The sequence below is a fragment of the Myzus persicae genome, unplaced genomic scaffold, assembly GCF_001856785.1.
Source record: "Myzus persicae strain clone G006 unplaced genomic scaffold, MPER_G0061.0, whole genome shotgun sequence".
Taxonomy (NCBI): Eukaryota; Metazoa; Arthropoda; class Insecta; order Hemiptera; family Aphididae; genus Myzus; species Myzus persicae.
In genome coordinates, this window is record NW_019104226.1 from 62,585 (window position 1) to 82,549 (window position 19,965).

Sequence of the window (19,965 nt, forward strand, 5' to 3'; positions counted from 1 at the left end):
TTTAAATATGGCATTTTATTATAATTTGATTTTAAATAATATGTTTCCGTATATTTTTGGAACAAAATCATAACATTTAGTAAATTAAAATTATTATTTCCATTTAAGTCTTTATCATTTTAATAAATATGTTCTTAAATCTCAAACAAATTAAGATAAGGTTTGGAACATAAACTAAATACATTACCTAATAAATTTCTAGAACCAAAATAATAAATGTTATCAAAATTAAACATTTAACTGACAGTTAAAAATTAGAAATTAGACATTTCTGAAAAAAAATATTTTAATTAAATACATTTTTAGCACATATAAAACATTAAAGTTTATTGTGTGCAGGTATCCACTAAAGGAAGAGTAGGTAGGTTTTATTTTTTATTTCGAAAATATGACAAATAATGACATAAAACAAATTGTTTACTGTACATTATTTAGGTAGGTATAGTATACCTGGTACATAAATAATCGTACAGCGTACCACAGATGGTATGTTACTTATAAGCCCCGTGCCAGTAATATAGTGCATATTATTATCATTGCTCTAATCACGCATAAGTAGCCTTCTCGTAAGTCGTAATGTAGGTACCGGAGGAAATGTAAATTTTAAATCCAATTAAAGTAATTAGGAATGTGAATCGTTTATACCTGCATGTACATTTCACAATTATGCGGAACCTGCAGTTAATTAAAACAGATGTAACTGAGTCTGATGGAGTTGCGTGGTCGTAGATATTTCTTTTTGCGTTTTATCGGTAAAAATTTCTTTCACTGTTCAGTTTACACCGTACACGCTAGGCTCGATGCCAGTTCCCGTTCAAATAAATGTATTTTGCACCAAGAGCAGACAACACGAGTCAACGATATTTGCATAGTAATTAATTGTTGGAGCAAAGAAAAAACAATATTGTCTGATTCATAGTCGATGTAAAAACATCTAAGCATTTAATGAGAATCAACAGGTAGAAATTATGTATACCTACTGTTATTTCTAGATCTTCAACTACAACAGTCAACGCTGATATAATGATTTTACTCTGAATTGACAATTATTATATAAAGAGTCATTGACACTATATTGTATATATTATTATATAATATGTACATATATTGTATATACCATTTAAATGCAACCAAATTGAATCTAGTTTTGTGATTAATTAAATTATTGTATACACAGCGGTTGTCCAATTGCCAAAAAAATTTACAATACACCCATACACATTTTGCAGTGCTTTCTATAATATTTTATTTTCGTACATTAACTACAATCAAGAATATACTCTTAGTTTTCTCTTTAATAATTTAAACAAGGAAATCGTCATTATTCACACGAATATCGAACTATATCTGTAAGAATAAAAATACATATAAATTAATTAGATATATAAGCGTATAAACGTATATACTTTCTTTTACTTTTATCATTCACCGGTGAAAATAAATTGGTTACAATAATAATAATGCGACAATATCAAACGCTGCAGTGTACTTATTTTAGGAAAGCTGCATGTAACCGGACCGTTGTTAACATATGCTTTACAACTAATCATACTAATCAAACTACTTTGATTTGTGTCCAAGACTAAGACTACTGTGCTATGTTTCCCACGGCATTTATCATGTGTACCACAAGCTGTTTTCAAGATCAAATTCTCCGATAATCATGTCGCGAACCAATGCTATTAGCAGGTGGTTTTATTTATTAATTTTTTTGCAGTGCGGAGTACATAACTTTTTTTTTTTATAAAAAAACAGCTGTAAAACCATTTCATATACTCATTCGTCTTAACACTCGACCGAATAAATATTATTTCAAGTCATTAGCGTTAACCGAGTATAACGTATATGTTTATTGGATACCATCGTTATATACTATATAATGATGTAATTCTTATTAGGACATAGGTATATAGTAATCGTGTTGCATTATTTAAGGAAGTTTCGTTTTATTGTACAATACTTATTGAGTTAATCTCAACAGTAGGTACCTAAAAGTCGTTATACAGATATTATAGGTTTTTCATTTAATAAAAAATGAATGAAGATCCACCTATAATAATAATTAATATTGTATGTAGATACCTATACTGTTTTCTATATAATGTAAAAGTTAATTGAAGAGCGGTACCTTTAAGTTAGGCCTATTCAATTTCATTTCTATGTTATATACCAAAATTCAAAAACACACTCACCAGTTTTTTTTTCAATAATAATACACATTATAGGTACCAAGACATAATTATGTGTGTATGAGTTTGTATGCAGGACGTGATTTAAAAACACAAATTACTATACATATACACTCGTACATAGTATTATTTGATTCGACTTAAAAATGAAATATGATTTAGTACGAAATTACAAAATAATAACCGTTTCGGGTGAAAAATTAAAATTGTCTTTTTTGTTTCTGTTCCGGGCATTAAAGTCTCCATTGCAATTGCCTAATATAGAGATTTAAACGTTTTATTTTATTATATATTTTTTTAATAGTATATAGTATATATTTTACGATATAGTACCTATTGTGTCGAACCGACGACTTTGTGAAGTTTCAAATTACGTGCGTCGACTATAAAATAATACGATATTTCCGAGACTGCTGCACAAGTGCACAAGTAATTTAACAGCAGTGCTTACAATATATAAACCTACGCGTGAACGAGCAGGCGGTGGTCGGTTGGACAAATGTACACGCGTATAATCTCAAACCATATTATAATATTTTATTATGAATGTGTTTATCTTTTAATTATTATTCGCTCTAATTAGTCGTTATCACGATGGTTTCCAATACGGCTGGCTGTGGTGACGTGGGTCGAACCGGTTGGCGGTTTATATTGATCGCTGTCCAGCGGTTTCCGCAATGTGCCCATTAATCGGCAGTTGATATATTCAGTAGCCGGACTCCGGCAAAAGGTGCGTTGAGTAGAAAGCGAAAAAATAAAAAATAAAACTCATATTATATATTATAGGATTTGATCTTACGAATTTATCCGAAGCGCGAGAACTCGTTGTAACCATCATTAATAAAAACCTTATAAATCATCTCCTACGGTCCCGACGGCAGTGTATGTATAATACGCATAGCCGCAACTGTTGCAGAGTGCGTCAGAGAATTCGATACGCAAAATAAGCAATAATAATATAATATCCAGGCACGATAACGCTACACGTAAACAGCATATACTTATTATATTATTTGATATAGTAAGAATATTTTAAAAATCTGTAAATTCTCAAAATAAATTGTATCCGCCAATATAAGTATATAATATTTTACAACTTGATGATCATACTAATATTTAGGTACTAACCGTTAGCATTTGTACAACTTCGTGGACCGCTAGTTTAATACATCATGCGTATTGCGTATCAGTGCGTTTAATATATAATAATATAATACATATACCTGCAGTATTATGTGTTTATGTGCCTGTATACAGTCTAAAACGGTTACAATAATTGACACAGATTCGCGTCGAGATCCGTATAGTGCATTATAATAAACACCTAAATTTTACCGGTTTGTTGTATCCTCGAGATTTATTTTAATAATATGCCTAATGCCTATACTTTTAAATGGCGTGCCGGACAACACTATATTCTCCTCATCGGCCGTGCGGCCCGCTGCACGTATCATTAACACGAGATAGTCCGTAAACAACAATAATAATATGACACCTCGGACTTGCGGCACACGGCGGTGCTCATGTCAGAACAGGTTTCTTTTGTTTTAGGATTAAGGAGAAAATAAAAAAGATAAAAAATTATAAAAAAAAAATACGAGAGCACGCCTTATCCCGCTCCTGATCTGGTCGGGTCGGAAACTCGCGCGGCTCTCCAACTCCCGGGACCGCGCGCGCGCGTGTGTGTGGTGTGTGTGTGTGGTGTGTGTGTGTGGTGTGTGTGTGTGGTGTGTGTGTGTGTGTGTGTGTGTGTGTGTGTGTGTGTGGGGTGTGTGTGTGTGTGTGTGTGTGTGTGTGTGTGTGTGTGGTGTGTGTGTGTGTGCCGTGTGGTGTGTGCACACGGAGAGTTAACTTCCATCGGTGTGTGGCAATCGGCTGTTGTAGGTATAAATACGCTGCAGCGGTCACGCCGGCGCTCCTTATTGAGAAACGGCCGGTCCTCCGCGTTTCCCACAAACACGCATGCATGCTCGCGTTTATAATAATAATAATAATAATAATATTATATGTACGACGACGACAATTATTATTATTATTATGCCGATTTTGAGGAGTATATTGCGCAACTCGACCGGGCATCGTATTATAATAATAATTCCGAAATCTCGGCTACGAAAACGATAGAAATCGCCATCGTAAAAAAACAAACGTGCGGAGTTAAATCTGCATCAGCGTTATTCCTGCAGCAGTGGGTTTCGTATGATTTATCGTCGTATTATATAGTTGTGGCTCGTTATGTGCTTTGCAACATCGCAGTTTAGGTATACCTATAGGTACAAAAATAGTATATTGCAATTTATAATGGGTACGAGCAATTTAGTCTTATGATATAATTCGGTGACAGATGAATTACACTCGTGCTGGCTCTTAGACATTTGAAATATTATATTACAACCTCCGATAAAATGATGGTAGAGCAATTATTATTATTGGTGCACTGCGAAATTAATGGACTCAAATTTTATAATAAATTTAAAAAACGTATTGTTTCAAACAAACTGATTTTTGGCCATTGATAAAACGATGATGTTCTTATGATTATGATATTATATCATATTTGTACACCACTCTTCAGTTTGTCTTGCCTCCATCTAAATTCTAAGTATACATTTGTTTAGGTAGGATACCTATAGCCAGTAAAATATATCATAAATACAATATAATGTATTGTAATAATAACATAACAATATCTACACCAACTTTATTTACTGAGTCGTGGATGGGTTTTCGATTTAGAGCATTTTATGGTATGTACAACTTTGAACAATTTTCGGTCAGTAGGATCTTGCTTTAGGTATCTATACTCTATAAGGACAAAAATCCATGAAAACTATAATAGGACGTTTTTACATTGTACATAATGGCTCCTGAATACAATTCTCCCTAATTTTATAATAATATATAAGCTAAATTATATTGCATACGACTATACCATTATTAACATGTTCACTGAATTATTTTATCTAAATTTGTAATATTTTCAACAGAGAAGAAAAACAAGGAGATTTAGCAGAACAGTTAGAAAGTGTGGCTTACGTGCTCTGCGGTGATCAAGCTATAAGCCTACAAAAATTTTATCAGATATTTCAAGCGAAAGGCGTAAGTACAATGCAATTACATACAATAACAAAGCAATTAATAAGGTTGACATACTGTTTTTTTTTTTTGGTCTTTAAATTACTATGTGACAATACAAGTTTCAACAAGTAATTAAATGCGTATTTGTGTCATTTTTAAAAAAAAAATGTGCGGTACCTAATTATTTTTCCAAACTTAAAAATCAGATCACAATTAATAACTTTACGTATAAACAGTTTTACGAGGGTAAAAGAAAACACGTAATTTAATTAAATATAGTTTTTATTTAATAGTTTTATCATTTAATCGTCTAGAATTTTAGATATCACGTAATATAAGTCTCATACTATAATATATATAATATAACTATTAACTACATTCATATAAAGTTTAAGACAATTTTATCTTAAAATATGCATTATACATCATCGTACCTAATAATTATGTATTGTGCATGTTATTATATTATATTGTATTGTTGATCACAAAACGAGCTTTCACCGAATCTCTGGTTACTTTAAAATATTAAATATTAATATGTTATAACAGCAACTGTGACTATCCTTCATACACTGGCTGTCGTTCATTTAATATTTTAAGGTAACATATTAAACTGCGCAAAAAACAGCGTACAGCAAATAATAATAAAAAATATATTGCATAATGATTGTATTAAAAAAATCTTACACTCCGGCTAATAATGAAATTAATTAATTCAATGTTTTATAGGTTAAATATGAAAATGAATATACTTTTACTTCACATTATCGAGTAATACACAATATCCAATAACGTTTAGGTCGTAAGTGAAGAGAGAGGGAGACGTGTTGGGGTCTTATATATTATATACGTACCCTTCTTAGAACTAAAAAAAATAATCATGCAACAGTATATTATACAATATAAACGTAGGTATCTACCTAGTATATCACTCATAGCTTGTTATCCATAATCATATGCAACGACGTATAGGATCGAATAATATTATTATAATAATATGTTATGATCACGGTTATCTAGTGGTTACGTACTATATAGATACCCGTGGTTGCGGCATACATGTGTTTGGATAAAAACCACCCTAGATGCTGGAAAAAAGACGTGAATAAAATCATCTTATCCGTCGAACCCCGCCGTATAATGTGCATTTTCCGGAGTATGCACTATGCATATTAAATTGTTTGAGGTAATATGGTCGTATGGGGGGGGGGGGGGGGCCCCCCGGGGGAAAAAAAAAAAAAAAAAAAAATATTTCGGGTCCGCCTCTATCCGCTACACTGTAATAATATAATATTTGTTAAACGCGCATAAATCATAAATTTTAATTATTTAACAACGCGCATACATTATAATATACGTGTGTACCTACTACGTAATGTTATTACTAAAAAGTAAAAGTGTTTTTTTGTTTTTGTGTTTAAATATTATTATTGTTATGATTGATATTGATAGGTTATTTATGTATTATATTATGTACACATAATACATATATATATATATATATATACGTATATAAATAGATACTTACAGTATTATACCGGCTCACCGTGTACAACACTGTACCTATATGAGTAATATATATATATGTATTATGCTATGTACCTACCCATATAATATGTTTGTAAGATATTGTTCGATAAGAAAAATTGATAGTGACCGTGACTGCAGACACATGCCAATATATAATTGTCGTGTGTCAGAACGGCGGTGTCGAGCACGAAAAACGACATTGTCGTACACGATCGTATCGTGGTTGTCCGGCTGTGTGCTATACGGCCGATGGGTTTTTTTATATTTTTTATTATTCTCGTTATTAGGGCCCACCCATTCTGCAGGACATGTTCGGTCTTACAAATAAGTTATGCGCGCTCGACTACTGCAGCAGTGCGGCGGGGCGTGCAACCATACACATACGTATATTATGCCGCCGCCGCGTGCGTTTAATCATGAATATTATTATTATTATTATTATTATTATTATTACGAGTAATTAAAAATTAAAATAAAAAAACAATTGGGTCAAATAATAGTACCTATGTGTTTTGTGTAGTGTGTTACGTCAAGGTTTAAACGAGTTAACGAAACAAAAAAATAAATAAATAAAAAATAATAATCTAAAACAAAATAATTGTATTATGAATTTTATGCGATACGATCATAATAAATTTTAAATACCTACCCATTAAGATCGTATAGGTATAGGCACGACAGAGAGAGCCATTGGTACCTGCAGTGCAAATCGATCAGACTAAATCATTAATCGCTAACGTGTTTCTTAGATAATATTAATATTGTCATAAATATTACACTTAACAGTTATCGGAGTAAAACGTCAAACACGATAAGTTCGCAATCTGAGTCGTTCTTATTTATACGAACGTCTATCAATATTCTGGAGGCGAAATGATTATTTTTAATGTTGTAGATTTTTTTAATCATATTTCGTGTTAAGTGCAAATTGCTTTTTTTTAACCGTCGTTTTGCCATAATTTATTATACCTACTCGATTGATTTTCTTTACATATACCAAACACATAGTTGCTGAACAAAACGCGGTTATTTAATGATAACTCGTCAATTATTTGAATGATTAAACCAACGAACAACCAACCCTTGTTATAAGACACTGGCGGACAAGTCTTTTATTTATTCAAAAATTATGCACCGAGTATATTATACGTTCGAAATGTTTATATTTTAAAGATATAAAATTATTTTTTATGAAAATATAACTAAAATACAGTTTACGCACATTTTTAATTAAAATAAATCATCGTTTTATGTAAATCATTATCATACAATTCGCATATAATGCATTTCGTGTCGCTATAATTGATGTGTATTTAATATAATGATTGCCTTCTCCTCCCTATTCCCTCTCCATCACATGGGACCAATTTCACCACGACTTGTCGATAAAAAATAAAAACCGTGTAAAAAAAATTACCTAGTTCTATATATTTTTACGTTCGCTGTATTATAATTTACGAGATTAAGTCACATCATGGATGATAATTATGTTTAATATCGGACGTTGCAGGTGTTTAACTACTTAATATTTTTCTCCGATCGTTACTTTGTTGAATAAGTTGAACAACCTAGGTACCTACATATATTATAAGAAATATAATCGGTCAATTTGAACTCGTATATCATAATATGTGTAACATTAAGACCGCATTAAAAAACCATGCCTGCATATTTACATCAGATTATTCAAATTGTGACGTTATGGAAAAAAAAATTACGGATTAATTTTATACATAAACGTAAAAAATAATAAAAATAAATTGTGTTATAATAACAGTTTTTGCGAAATGAAATACCAATACGATCTCAATAACTGCAGCTGCAGCAGTAACGGTTTATTCAAATCGCGTGTCCCCGAAACCGGACAGAAAAATCGAGGTTGTCGTTCAAAATTCAAGAGTTCAAAAATTGTAAGTCGTGTGAATTTAAATATTCATATGATCCAAAAGTTTAGTCTAATGTCCCGCACCTAACTGAGTGTACCCTGATTTTTGGACACACGGAATAATACTATTTTATTGCGATGATGAAAATAATATCAAATTCCATTCGCTTTTACTATACGCGCTCGATTTGCACTGGGTGCAGCAGGATTTTCGCGCAGCGCAAAATTTGTTGATAAGGCACGGTCGCGTAAATACGAGCAGGATACGCAGAAAAGGTGAAATTTTCGTGAACGCATTGACTACAAGAGTTAAAAAAGTTATAGCAACATTTATGATCCAGTAGTTTCGTTTCATTCAGAATTCAAAAAAATATGTATTATTTAAAACTGTCTATATATATATATATATCTAACCAATTACGACTCAGCACTACTGCTATAACACAACGCCGCAGTATGGACGTAGACATGCTGACACGTTTAAGTATATTAAATTTAAAAAAAAAAATACCTATGTATGGGGATGGGGTACTGAGTAATAAAAGTGACCGAGTTATAGAGCATGCAAGCTGTTTTTGGGGACACTCTGTATAATATTGCTGTGATGACGATAATACGCAACATCAAAATATGCTTTCTATATTATATTCGCTCAATCTGCAGTACTGGGCGCAGCTCACGGATTTCTGCGCACAGTTAGTTGATAAGGCACGGTCGTGTGTAAGTACTGTATAGGTTTACTATATAATAATAATAATAATTATTATTATTATTACTATCGCGACGCGCGTGAAAACGCTTGTGCGCTTTTGAGAAACTGCGTCGCGTGCTGCTCGCGCCCGGCACGGAAATTTATTGCAACGATCGACCGGCAAAGATAAAGACGTAACTACCACGAGTTAAGATTTTTTCTTCACACACACACACACACACACACACACTTGTATGTAATGCGAATAAAGGTAGACACACACACTATTATGCGTGTGGTGAGTATCTATATAGTACGGGTACCTATAATAATAATATATGTTCGCCGCGACAATCCAACGAGTTTGATTATTTATGATCCGTATAGACGACCGCGTTTGCGACCTGTGCCACGCCGCTTGTAAACGCGAGTCGAAATGAAAATAATGGATTACGGCACGGGACCCGATTTAATATAAGGTACACATAATAATATTATAGTATGTGTATTATTGTAGTGTTTATCGTAGAAAGGCGTTTTACTCGGGGGCTTTTAATGGGACGAAATTGGAGAGTAACAAAACACCAAAGTAATATTATATTATTATATTCGACGGATAAATTTGCGCCTTATATAGCTAATATAATAATGCAAATAATAATGTGATGTAGGCAGTGTTCCCCACTCCTATCTACAGAATTAAAGTAAACATATTTTGTAAAACGCACTGTTTATACAGGAAATATTGATTATTGTTCGATGAAAGTTATAACCACGCTAAGACGGAGAGGACGCAGTGAATAATAAATTAAGAAAGCTATGTAAAATTGTACTTCAAAAAACAAAAATCAGTTAATGAAACGCATGTAAGTATAGGTATATGTACCTACGCGTATAAATAAATAACAAGTGTAACTAATTATGACCATTGAGTTATGCGTTGGTGCAATTCTTGTTTTAATGATTTATTTTTCAAAAATTATTTTTGATAAAGTAAGCGTCGCTAATGGTTTGTTTTTTCAATAATAAAATAATCGTACTCAAACATTATTCTTATGTTGGTGCGACAGCCTTAAAAAAATAAATAAAAACCTTACTGTTTTAATAGGAAATTGGAATTTGATCAATGGGAATGGTATTGAGTTTACTGTTTTGGTTATGAAATCAATAAAATATATATAAACGAGCATAATATTATGATATTATGTTATTAAACATATTTTTTAACATTGTTTTGACCGCCGTACTGACGGACGGTACTAACTTCAAACATATTATTTGCTAAACGACCCTCAAGATTTAAACTTGAAGCTATTTTTATGTATTTATACTTAATAATGGGACAATTATGTAATATCACAAGACTAACGAATCACATCATAATGTAAATAAGTATGTTTCATCATTCATATAACCTACAAAAGCAATTATTTTTAGATTTTTGTTTGCACCCATTCACGTTAAACACTTGATTTCTTACCAAACTACTATTTGAAAGCTGCAGGCAATATTTCTTGACCAATTAAAAATATGCCCAGCAGATTATATGAAAAATGAAAGGCAATATTTGTACAGTAATTGTTTAAATTTATTCGTAAAATTAGTTTATTTTCTATTTTTTGTTCAGTATTGAATCATTCTTGCCGTTTTGTTTTAGACATAATTAAACACTTATGGAAAATTAATTTTTAGCTACTTTTTTAGTTTACAAAATAACGTTACTTTTACTAGATTTTGTGAGATAAATTTATAGTATAAACATAATATGCTTAACACGCATACATTAATATAATTTTTTTTTAACATTTTTAAATTAATAATTAATTTATTCACGAAACTATTCAAATTAGTTACATGTTCTAAAAAAAAAATCAACACACTATTCAAATACACATTTTAATCTGTGCATTTAAACATTTTTACTATTAAACAGTGTCTCTAAAAACTGTAGTTTTTATAGCGATAAAGTATTTAAAACAAAATAAAAAATACTGAATATTATGTATTAAAGTAGAAAGTATTAGTTTATAATATATTACGTTGATTAATGGCAGTGTATTAATGCAAGAATGGAAAATGAGGAGGGTGTGGTGTGCGCATTTTTGGTGCTTTGTACATCATCATCATCATCATTTCAATGATAAATACAGTGATGCTCAAGATAATTCCGAATGATAAAACAATGAATGCTATTTCGAGATCTCTGACAGAAAAAACTTTCGAAGTATCGTAATCTTTTGGATTGATTGGCTTGTATTTATTAAATATGTACTTGGAAACGTCACCGTTCCACTTGAGTACCAGTCCAGCCTGATCGATCCACGACAGCAAGATATTTATTCTTCTTTTATACGGCGAATTCCTAAAAATTAAAAAATTAAAAAAGCAAGTGAACATTACTTACATATTTTGTAAAGTTTCATGGAAAAAATGTGGTTTCTATAAAAGTATTTATCTTTATCACAACCTATGAACTACGTATGATATAAAGTACGATATCAGACACTCGTTCATTGTATGTAGAACGCGAGTGTTGTTCCTGTTGGCGATGAACAGGACGTCTTTGAAATGCCCCAAATTAAAGACGTTAACGCGCTCAAATCCAGCGAACTGGCCGTCAGAATTATGAATGTCTACTTCTTTTTCCCACTTCTCGACTCGGTAGGCTAGAGACTTCAAGTTTGGATCTCCGGTTAATATTTCCTTGAAGCTGATGCTGGACGTTCGAATTGGCAAATCCGACTGTTTCAGGTCAGTAAACGTATTGACATCGGGATAGTGCATCGGAGTGCTCAAGAACGTCACCAGTGATCCCTATAATAACGTTCGCCAACAATTAATATACTATGACCATTCATCTCGTTATGAAGTATCAAGGACATGAGTCATTATGAAGTATTTTAGTGGGCGACGTGCGAGAGTATGAAAACATTTTTATTCGGACATGCTGTCTAATATAAAATAATATATTGTAAGCATGCAAGCAAAATGGTACCTAATCGTATAGTCGGTACAGTATTTACAGTAGTTACCTGGAAAGCGTTCAAAATGACAAGTGTAAAAAACAGACAAAACGAAGTCAATATCCTGCGACAGGACAGAGCGAAAATCCGGTTGGTCGGTGAGCCGATGAACATTCTGTAGATTTCCAGCCCCAAGTCGGACCCCCTGAGTCCGGGCCTGTGCGTGTCCAACTCCGCGGCCGCGAAGTATATGACGGTGACCAGTACGCAAGTGATTGCCGTCATCATCCAGACTTCTCTCTGGAAACTCATCAACACGGTCATCATCGGCGGGATGACTCCGGCTTTTGGCGTGAGCAAACACACCTTGTCGCTCGTGATCTGTAGAATCGCGGTTCCAACGGCGCGGCGGTCGTCGAAAAGCCAGCGAACATATACATAATAATATAATATTGTGTACCTATTACTATTAGAAAGTCACAACAATACGGGACACATGATAATATTATATATATTATAATAGCTGTTACGAATATGGGCAATATAGTGTACCTATATAGTAGTTGTCTATGTGTGTTCGAACCGCACGCAATGCGTATTACTATTGATTATACATTATTATAATATATATACGTATTTACGCACATATGCAAAAAATAAACGATATTACATATTTCGTTCGTTATATACGAGCAAATGCAGCTACAATAATATGTATATATATATCACACATACTCGCACAAGTGCATATAATACAGAAAAACACAATTCGTTTACCGAGAACATGCATGGTAATTATATTATATTCGCTATAAAACAGTTTCATAATAATATATCGTGTCTGTAAGTGTAGGTATACAATATATAGGCACTGCAGTATAATATACACGCTATCAACTTAGTATTGTTATTATTAAATCCAACCGGTGGCAGTAAATTATAATATTATTATGCGGTTTTTACTCTGTACGTGTCAATGTTTTCATATTATTATTCCAACGGGAAACCATTGAAAACATTGCTATATGATAATATTATGTATACTATACTGTAGCATTCGTACTCGTTATGTATGAAATTCGAAAAAAAAGATTAACTTGTTTTTAGACATTTTAGCGAGTCATAAATTATGATTTCTGTTTCACATTGATTTCTACACGACGCCCTCGAGCACTGTTTGCAGTAGTAAATATAATACACATGCGAGAAACCACGTATATATATGTATAATTTTCTTGGGTCAGGCGACCTATTGACCTACGATATTATTTTTATCACTTCTTAGTTAATTGTTTTTTTTTTTTTTATGTAAAAACCTAATATTAGGTGGGAGGTACACAGAGTACACAGGGTGATTCACCGAGCATGATCACCCCCTTTTTTCTTCAATAATGCAGTTAATCAAAATCTGATGTTTTGGAATATTTAAATACACTGAAATATCATGTTTTATAATTTTTAAGATGGTTTGTACGATGAGTGCGAGGTGCAGAAAATACAAACTTCTATTTTTCAAACGAGAACCCCCTTTTCACTGGTGTCGTCATTCGGAAAACAGAAGTTTGTATCGTCAGAGTACACTACACTCTCTGATTAGTACAACAAACGCCATGAAAACGTGGTCTTAAAGTGTATTTGTTAAATTTCAAAAATCACGGTTTTGACTGACTATACATTCTGCGGTCGAAAAAAATAAATGTGGGGTTGATTTCGCCCGGTGCACAGAATCGCCCTACACACCCGGTGACCATACTAAATAACAATAATCGTTGCCGCATTTACGTGTCTGGTGAGCTCGGCCAAGTAGCAGTTGTAGTCTTTCAGAAAGTGTCCGTTGACCGAGACGTCGGCCTGGCCGCCGATCACGCCCGCAAACGTGCCGTACGCCCTGCCGGATGTCCGTCTGTACCCGTAGTGGATCTTACCGTTGGCCGACGGCTCGGAAATGTAAACCGGCGTGGCGTTCATTTTGGCGGCCAGCACCGTGGCGAACGTGCCGTCCTGGCCGATGTACGTGCCGCCCCTCGCCGCGATCACCGTCGGCATCCGATTGTTGACGACGAACCGCAGCGGGAATCGCCGCAGGTTACCGATCCGCGAATGGAGTATACCCGGTATTCGTCTCAGTGACCGCGGCGGTACGTTCAAGAACCGGCCGTCGACCGCGTTGTGGACGAACGGGTCGAGGATTTTCATCACGGTTGGCGTCACCACGATTATCCTGGGGGGTGGGGTGTGGAAAAGAAAACCACGTATTAATCTCTCGCGAAAGTGAGCGATATTTCGCACGACGTGTGGGTATGTAATATTATTATAATTAATAATTAAGTATACCACTCAATCAAAGATAGTAGGTATTACTGGTATTAGGTATTATCATTATTTCGATACAGACGTACCTATATATATATATATATATATATATAGTGTTATATGAAATTTCCATAAAAATGTCAGCCCCTAATATTAAAAACAACAGTTTGGCTGTAACAAAATACGCATTATGGAATTTTCAATCTATTTTACATTTCTACGAGAGCGGACATGGAAAACAAAAACAATAATCAAGTAGTGATTTTTTTTAAATTATTCTTTGTACGATCGCCATTCTACTCAATGCCCTTATTGGATAATTTCCTATGCTCAATGGCTCGACTCGGAATAATGCTGTGACATCTGACAACGACCAGTCAACTTCCCTATTGTTTTCAAACAGAATCGACCAATCGATAAAATAATAATTTGTCGTATAGGTAGCAGCAGAAAACCTGCAAATACGATTTCAACGACACGACAAAACCGTATGTCAGTGTTTGCGGATGTTAAAACAATAATGTCGACGATTTCTAATTTCTTATTCCTATAGTGCTGCGTTTGGGAACCCGCCATTAGCGGGAGCGCGCATAAGACGCGTTGAACAAATTGAGTGCCTGAATATATTTTAAACGTCTAATTGATTGTAGCATATCATATCATACACGTAATTAGAAAGGATATACGAACGATAATCGATATATAAATACTTTTTAGTTAATAAGAAGATCTTTGCAGTTTTCCTCCCCACGATTCGAGTATACCGCAGATCATCTCCCGCACTGCAGTCGAAAATATAAATATTATTATTTATTTAAATGCACAAAATTATTTGTATATTTTTCATTCGAATAGTGTAGGTACAACGACGACGACGACGACGACGGTCATAGAACCGAGCGGGATAAACTGCTAAAACGGAAGAAGAAAAAAAACCGACACGTTACGGACGTCCTACGTGTGTGTGTTGCGGAACACATTACTCACGAACTGATGCCATGCGCGCATAATGTGCCGCGAGAGCGTCTTACGCCACATCGTTAAGGAATTTAATTTATAGTATATTGGCCACAAAACGACGTTCTGTCGCGGCGTTTTCACCGGGCGGGTAAAAGGAACTATAGGCACCTATGGTGATATTAATATAATAATACCTATACATACGCCGGGTATAATATACCAATTATACCGACCTACCGGCTAACGTATCTACGCCTACCTATACCTAGGTATCCGAGGTAGGTATACCAGTCGATTGATTTTACTGTCTAAACCGTTCAAGTTTCTTATGACATATAGGTACTCTTGCAGCCGCGGTTCCCCGTTAGGCCGGGCTGGTACCGAATTGGTTCCCGAGCCCTTACTACGCGACGGGCGCATGTTGAATAATTATATGGTTCCTGTGTAAAAAAAAGGTATTTTTTTTTATTCAGACGAGCTGCGTTGGTCCCGGTTTTTGTTCAGGTCGAATAGTTCAGATATATTAATTTTAAAACGATCTTTTGCAATATATGAAATCATGTTTTTGTATAATTCGTACAAATCATAAATTAGATAGTGTGGCATACGATTATGAACTTTACAGCTACAGCGGGTTGCAGATTCCATTTTTGTTTTTGACCGGTTTGCTTCCACTTGAACGATCGCTAACGCACATTTTTAACCACGACTAAACTTTACTTTTTTAATTTGAAAGTCCTAGGCCTATAGAATTGGCAAGACACATGTGCATAGTTAAATAGCGATAATACTAACTCGACCAGTAATGGGATCACCTTAAACTAAAACTGGAATAAATTATTCCGATCACCTTTGTAAGACTTCCTTTTTTTAAAAAGGGAACCAATTCGGCCGAGGGGGAACCAATTCAGTGTTTGGTTTGTCGTCGAGTTGAGCATTATAATAATAATATCCTCGTTGCTCGTCGGTTCCGAAACGACGATAATTTAATATTCCGGTTTTCTCTTTTACCTATATACATAGAATAATATTAATATCTCCACCATATTATACACCATACATAATGCAATACATAGGTAGGTATATTATAATAGTAATAATACGTTCGCGTCATTAATTTCCCGCGTACCTGTGCTGCAGTAATTTACTATATATTATACATATTATACACCAGCCCACTGCTGGTCGTCGGGCGGTAGGTACCTACGTATACGCGTACACAATATATATTATGGTGTTTCGACAAACCTCCCATGAACTCATCAATTAAGTCGTCGACGACGAGACTAATATACGCGCGCGTCCACCCATCCCAGGGAATCGTACCCACGGGTAGGTATCACAATAATAATAATAATAATAATATGTAAAAGTCGCGTATCGACTTATTATAAATCTTTATTGAATCGGCGTCGTCGGTCAAATAATAATAGGTAATAATAATAATAATATTCAAATCGTCCGGGCATGGTTTCATTATGATATGTCGAATTGTCGACGATATTTCTATATTCGTAGCTACCTCCGCTCCTGCAGTTATAACTACTTTTGCGGTTTTCGATTGGAAAGAGAAAATAGTCACGTTTTATAGTGTGACCAGGGCACTAGGCCCCTATTTAAGTGCGTCAAACTGCAATATTTCGGCTACGCACCTATGGTTATATATATATATATATATATATTGTTATACATAGATTTGTTCGGGTTTGCCGGACGTCTTACGACAATATATACGAGTTGTTACCTTTACCAAACCCAAATATATCACAAAACTATAAAGGATATCATGACGCGCACTCGAGGTATATGCACAGTACATACCAATATATTGGTTCTAACCAAAAAATCTCCAGTGTAAAGTTCAATGTGTCCATCATTTAAGAATTAAGTAATAGTGTAATACAATAGTGATGGACGCAATGTTTATTTAAAATACAGTTAGGTTCGCATCAAGTATGCAGAGTGTAGGTACTCTCGCATGATGTGCTGCAAGTATAGATTTTTCAGGTTATACCACTTTCCCGCCAAAATGTATCTTTGTTTTTTAATGACAAGCATTTTCACATATGTGACGGCAATAAACATTACAGTTAAACGTTTACCACCAAATCAAAATTTTTAAATTTATTCGTTTTTCCGGTTTCAGTGACTTTCGGTAATGATATGTATGTTGATTTGTTCTATCTGATCCTATGGGTAGGAGGTACCTACTTGTATAATTTAAAAAATCATTAATTTAATATTTATTGAATAAAAAATATTTTTCGATGGCCGTAAATAATCAATACTTTTTTGATGAATAATAATTGTTATTAATATTAAATCTATGTAAAATAAATGCTTTTTAGGTGGTTTCTAAGGTTAAAAAACGATATAACATTATATAAACTCAGCAATTACAGACATCTATAATGTTTTTACAGTACTGTAAACATAGTAAGAGTCCACTTTCCCCCCCAAATATTTTCCTCTTCAAGTCTAATAAATAAAGTATTAAATTGTCTTCATGTTTGTTTAAGTATAACTATACTATACCTAGGTATGACATTTTAATTTATACTTTAAAAATGAAATGCCCATAAATATATTTTGATACAATATTCATAAAGTTATTGTATAATTTTTTTTTTAAGACAACGCAATTTTACTCAATGCATTCTTCTTTTTGACCTATAAATTATAATATTTTGATTTTATTATCGGTTGGGCTCTAGGAGTTGTCATTATCTAAATATTATTTTGATTTTAGTTTTGACAGTAAACGAGTATGTTGCTCTTGGTCGCACTAACATAGGATCTATACTCGTCCGAATTAAACATTTTTACTTTCGGTGAGGTCAACCCTTTTTTAGCAAACTCGGGACCGTGCCTTTATTGAAACGCTCGCTCTGGGGGAAAATCAATCGTTTGATTAAAAATATAATAAATCAGTGAAACCACCGTACTTGTATATGGAGAGGTCGCGCCACACGCCGTACACCATCCGTCGGACGGCAGGGTCGAAACCGTTGAGGACCACGATCAGGTAGTACACGTCCACGTCCCAAAACGTGTAGTCGAGGTGGGCCAGTTCGACGAACGGGTCCGGGTCCCATGCCGGCGGCGCGATACCGCGGAACAGGACCACGTACCGGGACCGCAGTGGTAACAGGGACCCTAGACCGCGGTCGACGGGACGTCGGCAGGGCTCCGGGAGAGCTCCGTCTCCGCCGTCGGTGCTGTCGCGCGGACGGCCGTCGGACAGCAGACGGTCCAGATCGACCGCGTACACTGGCTGCTCGTAGCGGGCCTGCAGGGTCCTCAGGAACCCGTACGGTACTTCGCCGTCGGCGGCACTGCCACTTTCGCTAGGTCCGCCGCCACTTCCCGACCAGTGGACCGCCACTACCATCACCCCTCTGCCCAGCGACGACGAACTATTCTCCAGAGATGAGATTATGCCTCCGACAGTGGTCGTTGTAGTCGTATACAGCTGGCCACTATAATTGCCGCCACTGTAACGTATCGGCTCCAGTCGGCCGATGATAGCAGTCACTGATAACGTCGACAACAGGCCCTGCGTCGATGATGTTTCGTTTACCATCATAATAATACGAACATAATCGTGTTATTAAAAAAATATATTGTTGCAATATATTATTGAGATGACCGAGCAAGTAAAACTGATTTTTGAACTTCTAAGATATGACTTTTCTTTTTTGTAACTAGTTACTTTTAACAGTTAAATTAAAAAAGAAAAGTAACTTGAATTAGTTTAAAATCAGCTGAAAAAATAATTCATGCTAAAATACAGTAAGGAAATTTGATAAACGTATATAACATTAGATTTACACAAAAACAGAAATATTTTTGGCTAACATAATATGTAATACGTATCTACATAATACCCATACTAGAGTAATTGTCAAAAAAAAAAATAATAACAGAATTAGAAGGCCATCCACTGATACAACCTCCATAGCTAGATTTTATTTCTTATAAAATTATGTAGGTTAATTTTTGGTTAGTTAATTTGTTGTGAGATTTTGGATAAGATTATTTATAATTTTCTATTGAAATTTGAATGATACCGATGTGTATTTAAATACCTACACATAATTGTAATCCCTATTTGCATCCAGAAATATTACATTCCCCACTCCGAAAGTCTACAATTTAGACTTTAGCAACTCTAATACATGATAAAATATTATAAATAATGTCTGTATCAGATTCAATTTTTATATTTTTTCGTTAAAGTTTTATCGAAAAAATCATTTCCAAACGAATTCAAATCGTCTATGGGGTTTATGCCGCGAGAAAAAAAAACTTAGCATGACAGTAAAATCAATTAATACTGATCAAGCAACTTAGACT

General features: G+C 34.3%; 2 protein-coding genes across 3 annotated transcripts in view; one reads left to right on the plus strand and one right to left on the minus strand.

Moving 5' to 3' along the window:
- Positions 1 to 19,965, plus strand: part of LOC111040213 (NADPH oxidase 5) — an 84,715-nt gene that overhangs the window by 50,659 nt on the left and 14,091 nt on the right. For both annotated transcript variants that reach the window (XM_022324030.1, XM_022324031.1), the window contains one exon: positions 5,177 to 5,288. In XM_022324030.1, the coding sequence (XP_022179722.1) occupies positions 5,177 to 5,288 (112 nt within the window). The remainder of the gene's footprint in view (positions 1 to 5,176; positions 5,289 to 19,965) is intronic.
- Positions 11,319 to 13,178, minus strand: LOC111040214. Its single transcript, XM_022324032.1, has 2 exons — positions 12,406 to 13,178; positions 11,319 to 12,187 (listed from the first exon to the last, which is right to left on the minus strand). Exons 1-2 carry the CDS (start codon positions 12,661 to 12,663, stop codon positions 11,834 to 11,836), a joined length of 612 nt encoding a protein of 203 aa, XP_022179724.1. The 5' UTR covers positions 12,664 to 13,178; the 3' UTR covers positions 11,319 to 11,833.

Bases quoted from the DNA above. Each gene is read 5' to 3' on its own strand.
- LOC111040214 (XM_022324032.1), bottom strand. From the start codon at position 12,663: ATGATGACCGTGTTGATGAGTTTCCAGAGAGAAGTCTGGATGATGACG. The intron at 12,188-12,405 runs GTAACTACTGTA...ACGTTATTATAG, and splicing joins TCATTTTGAACGCTTTCCAG to GGATCACTGGTGACGTTCTT.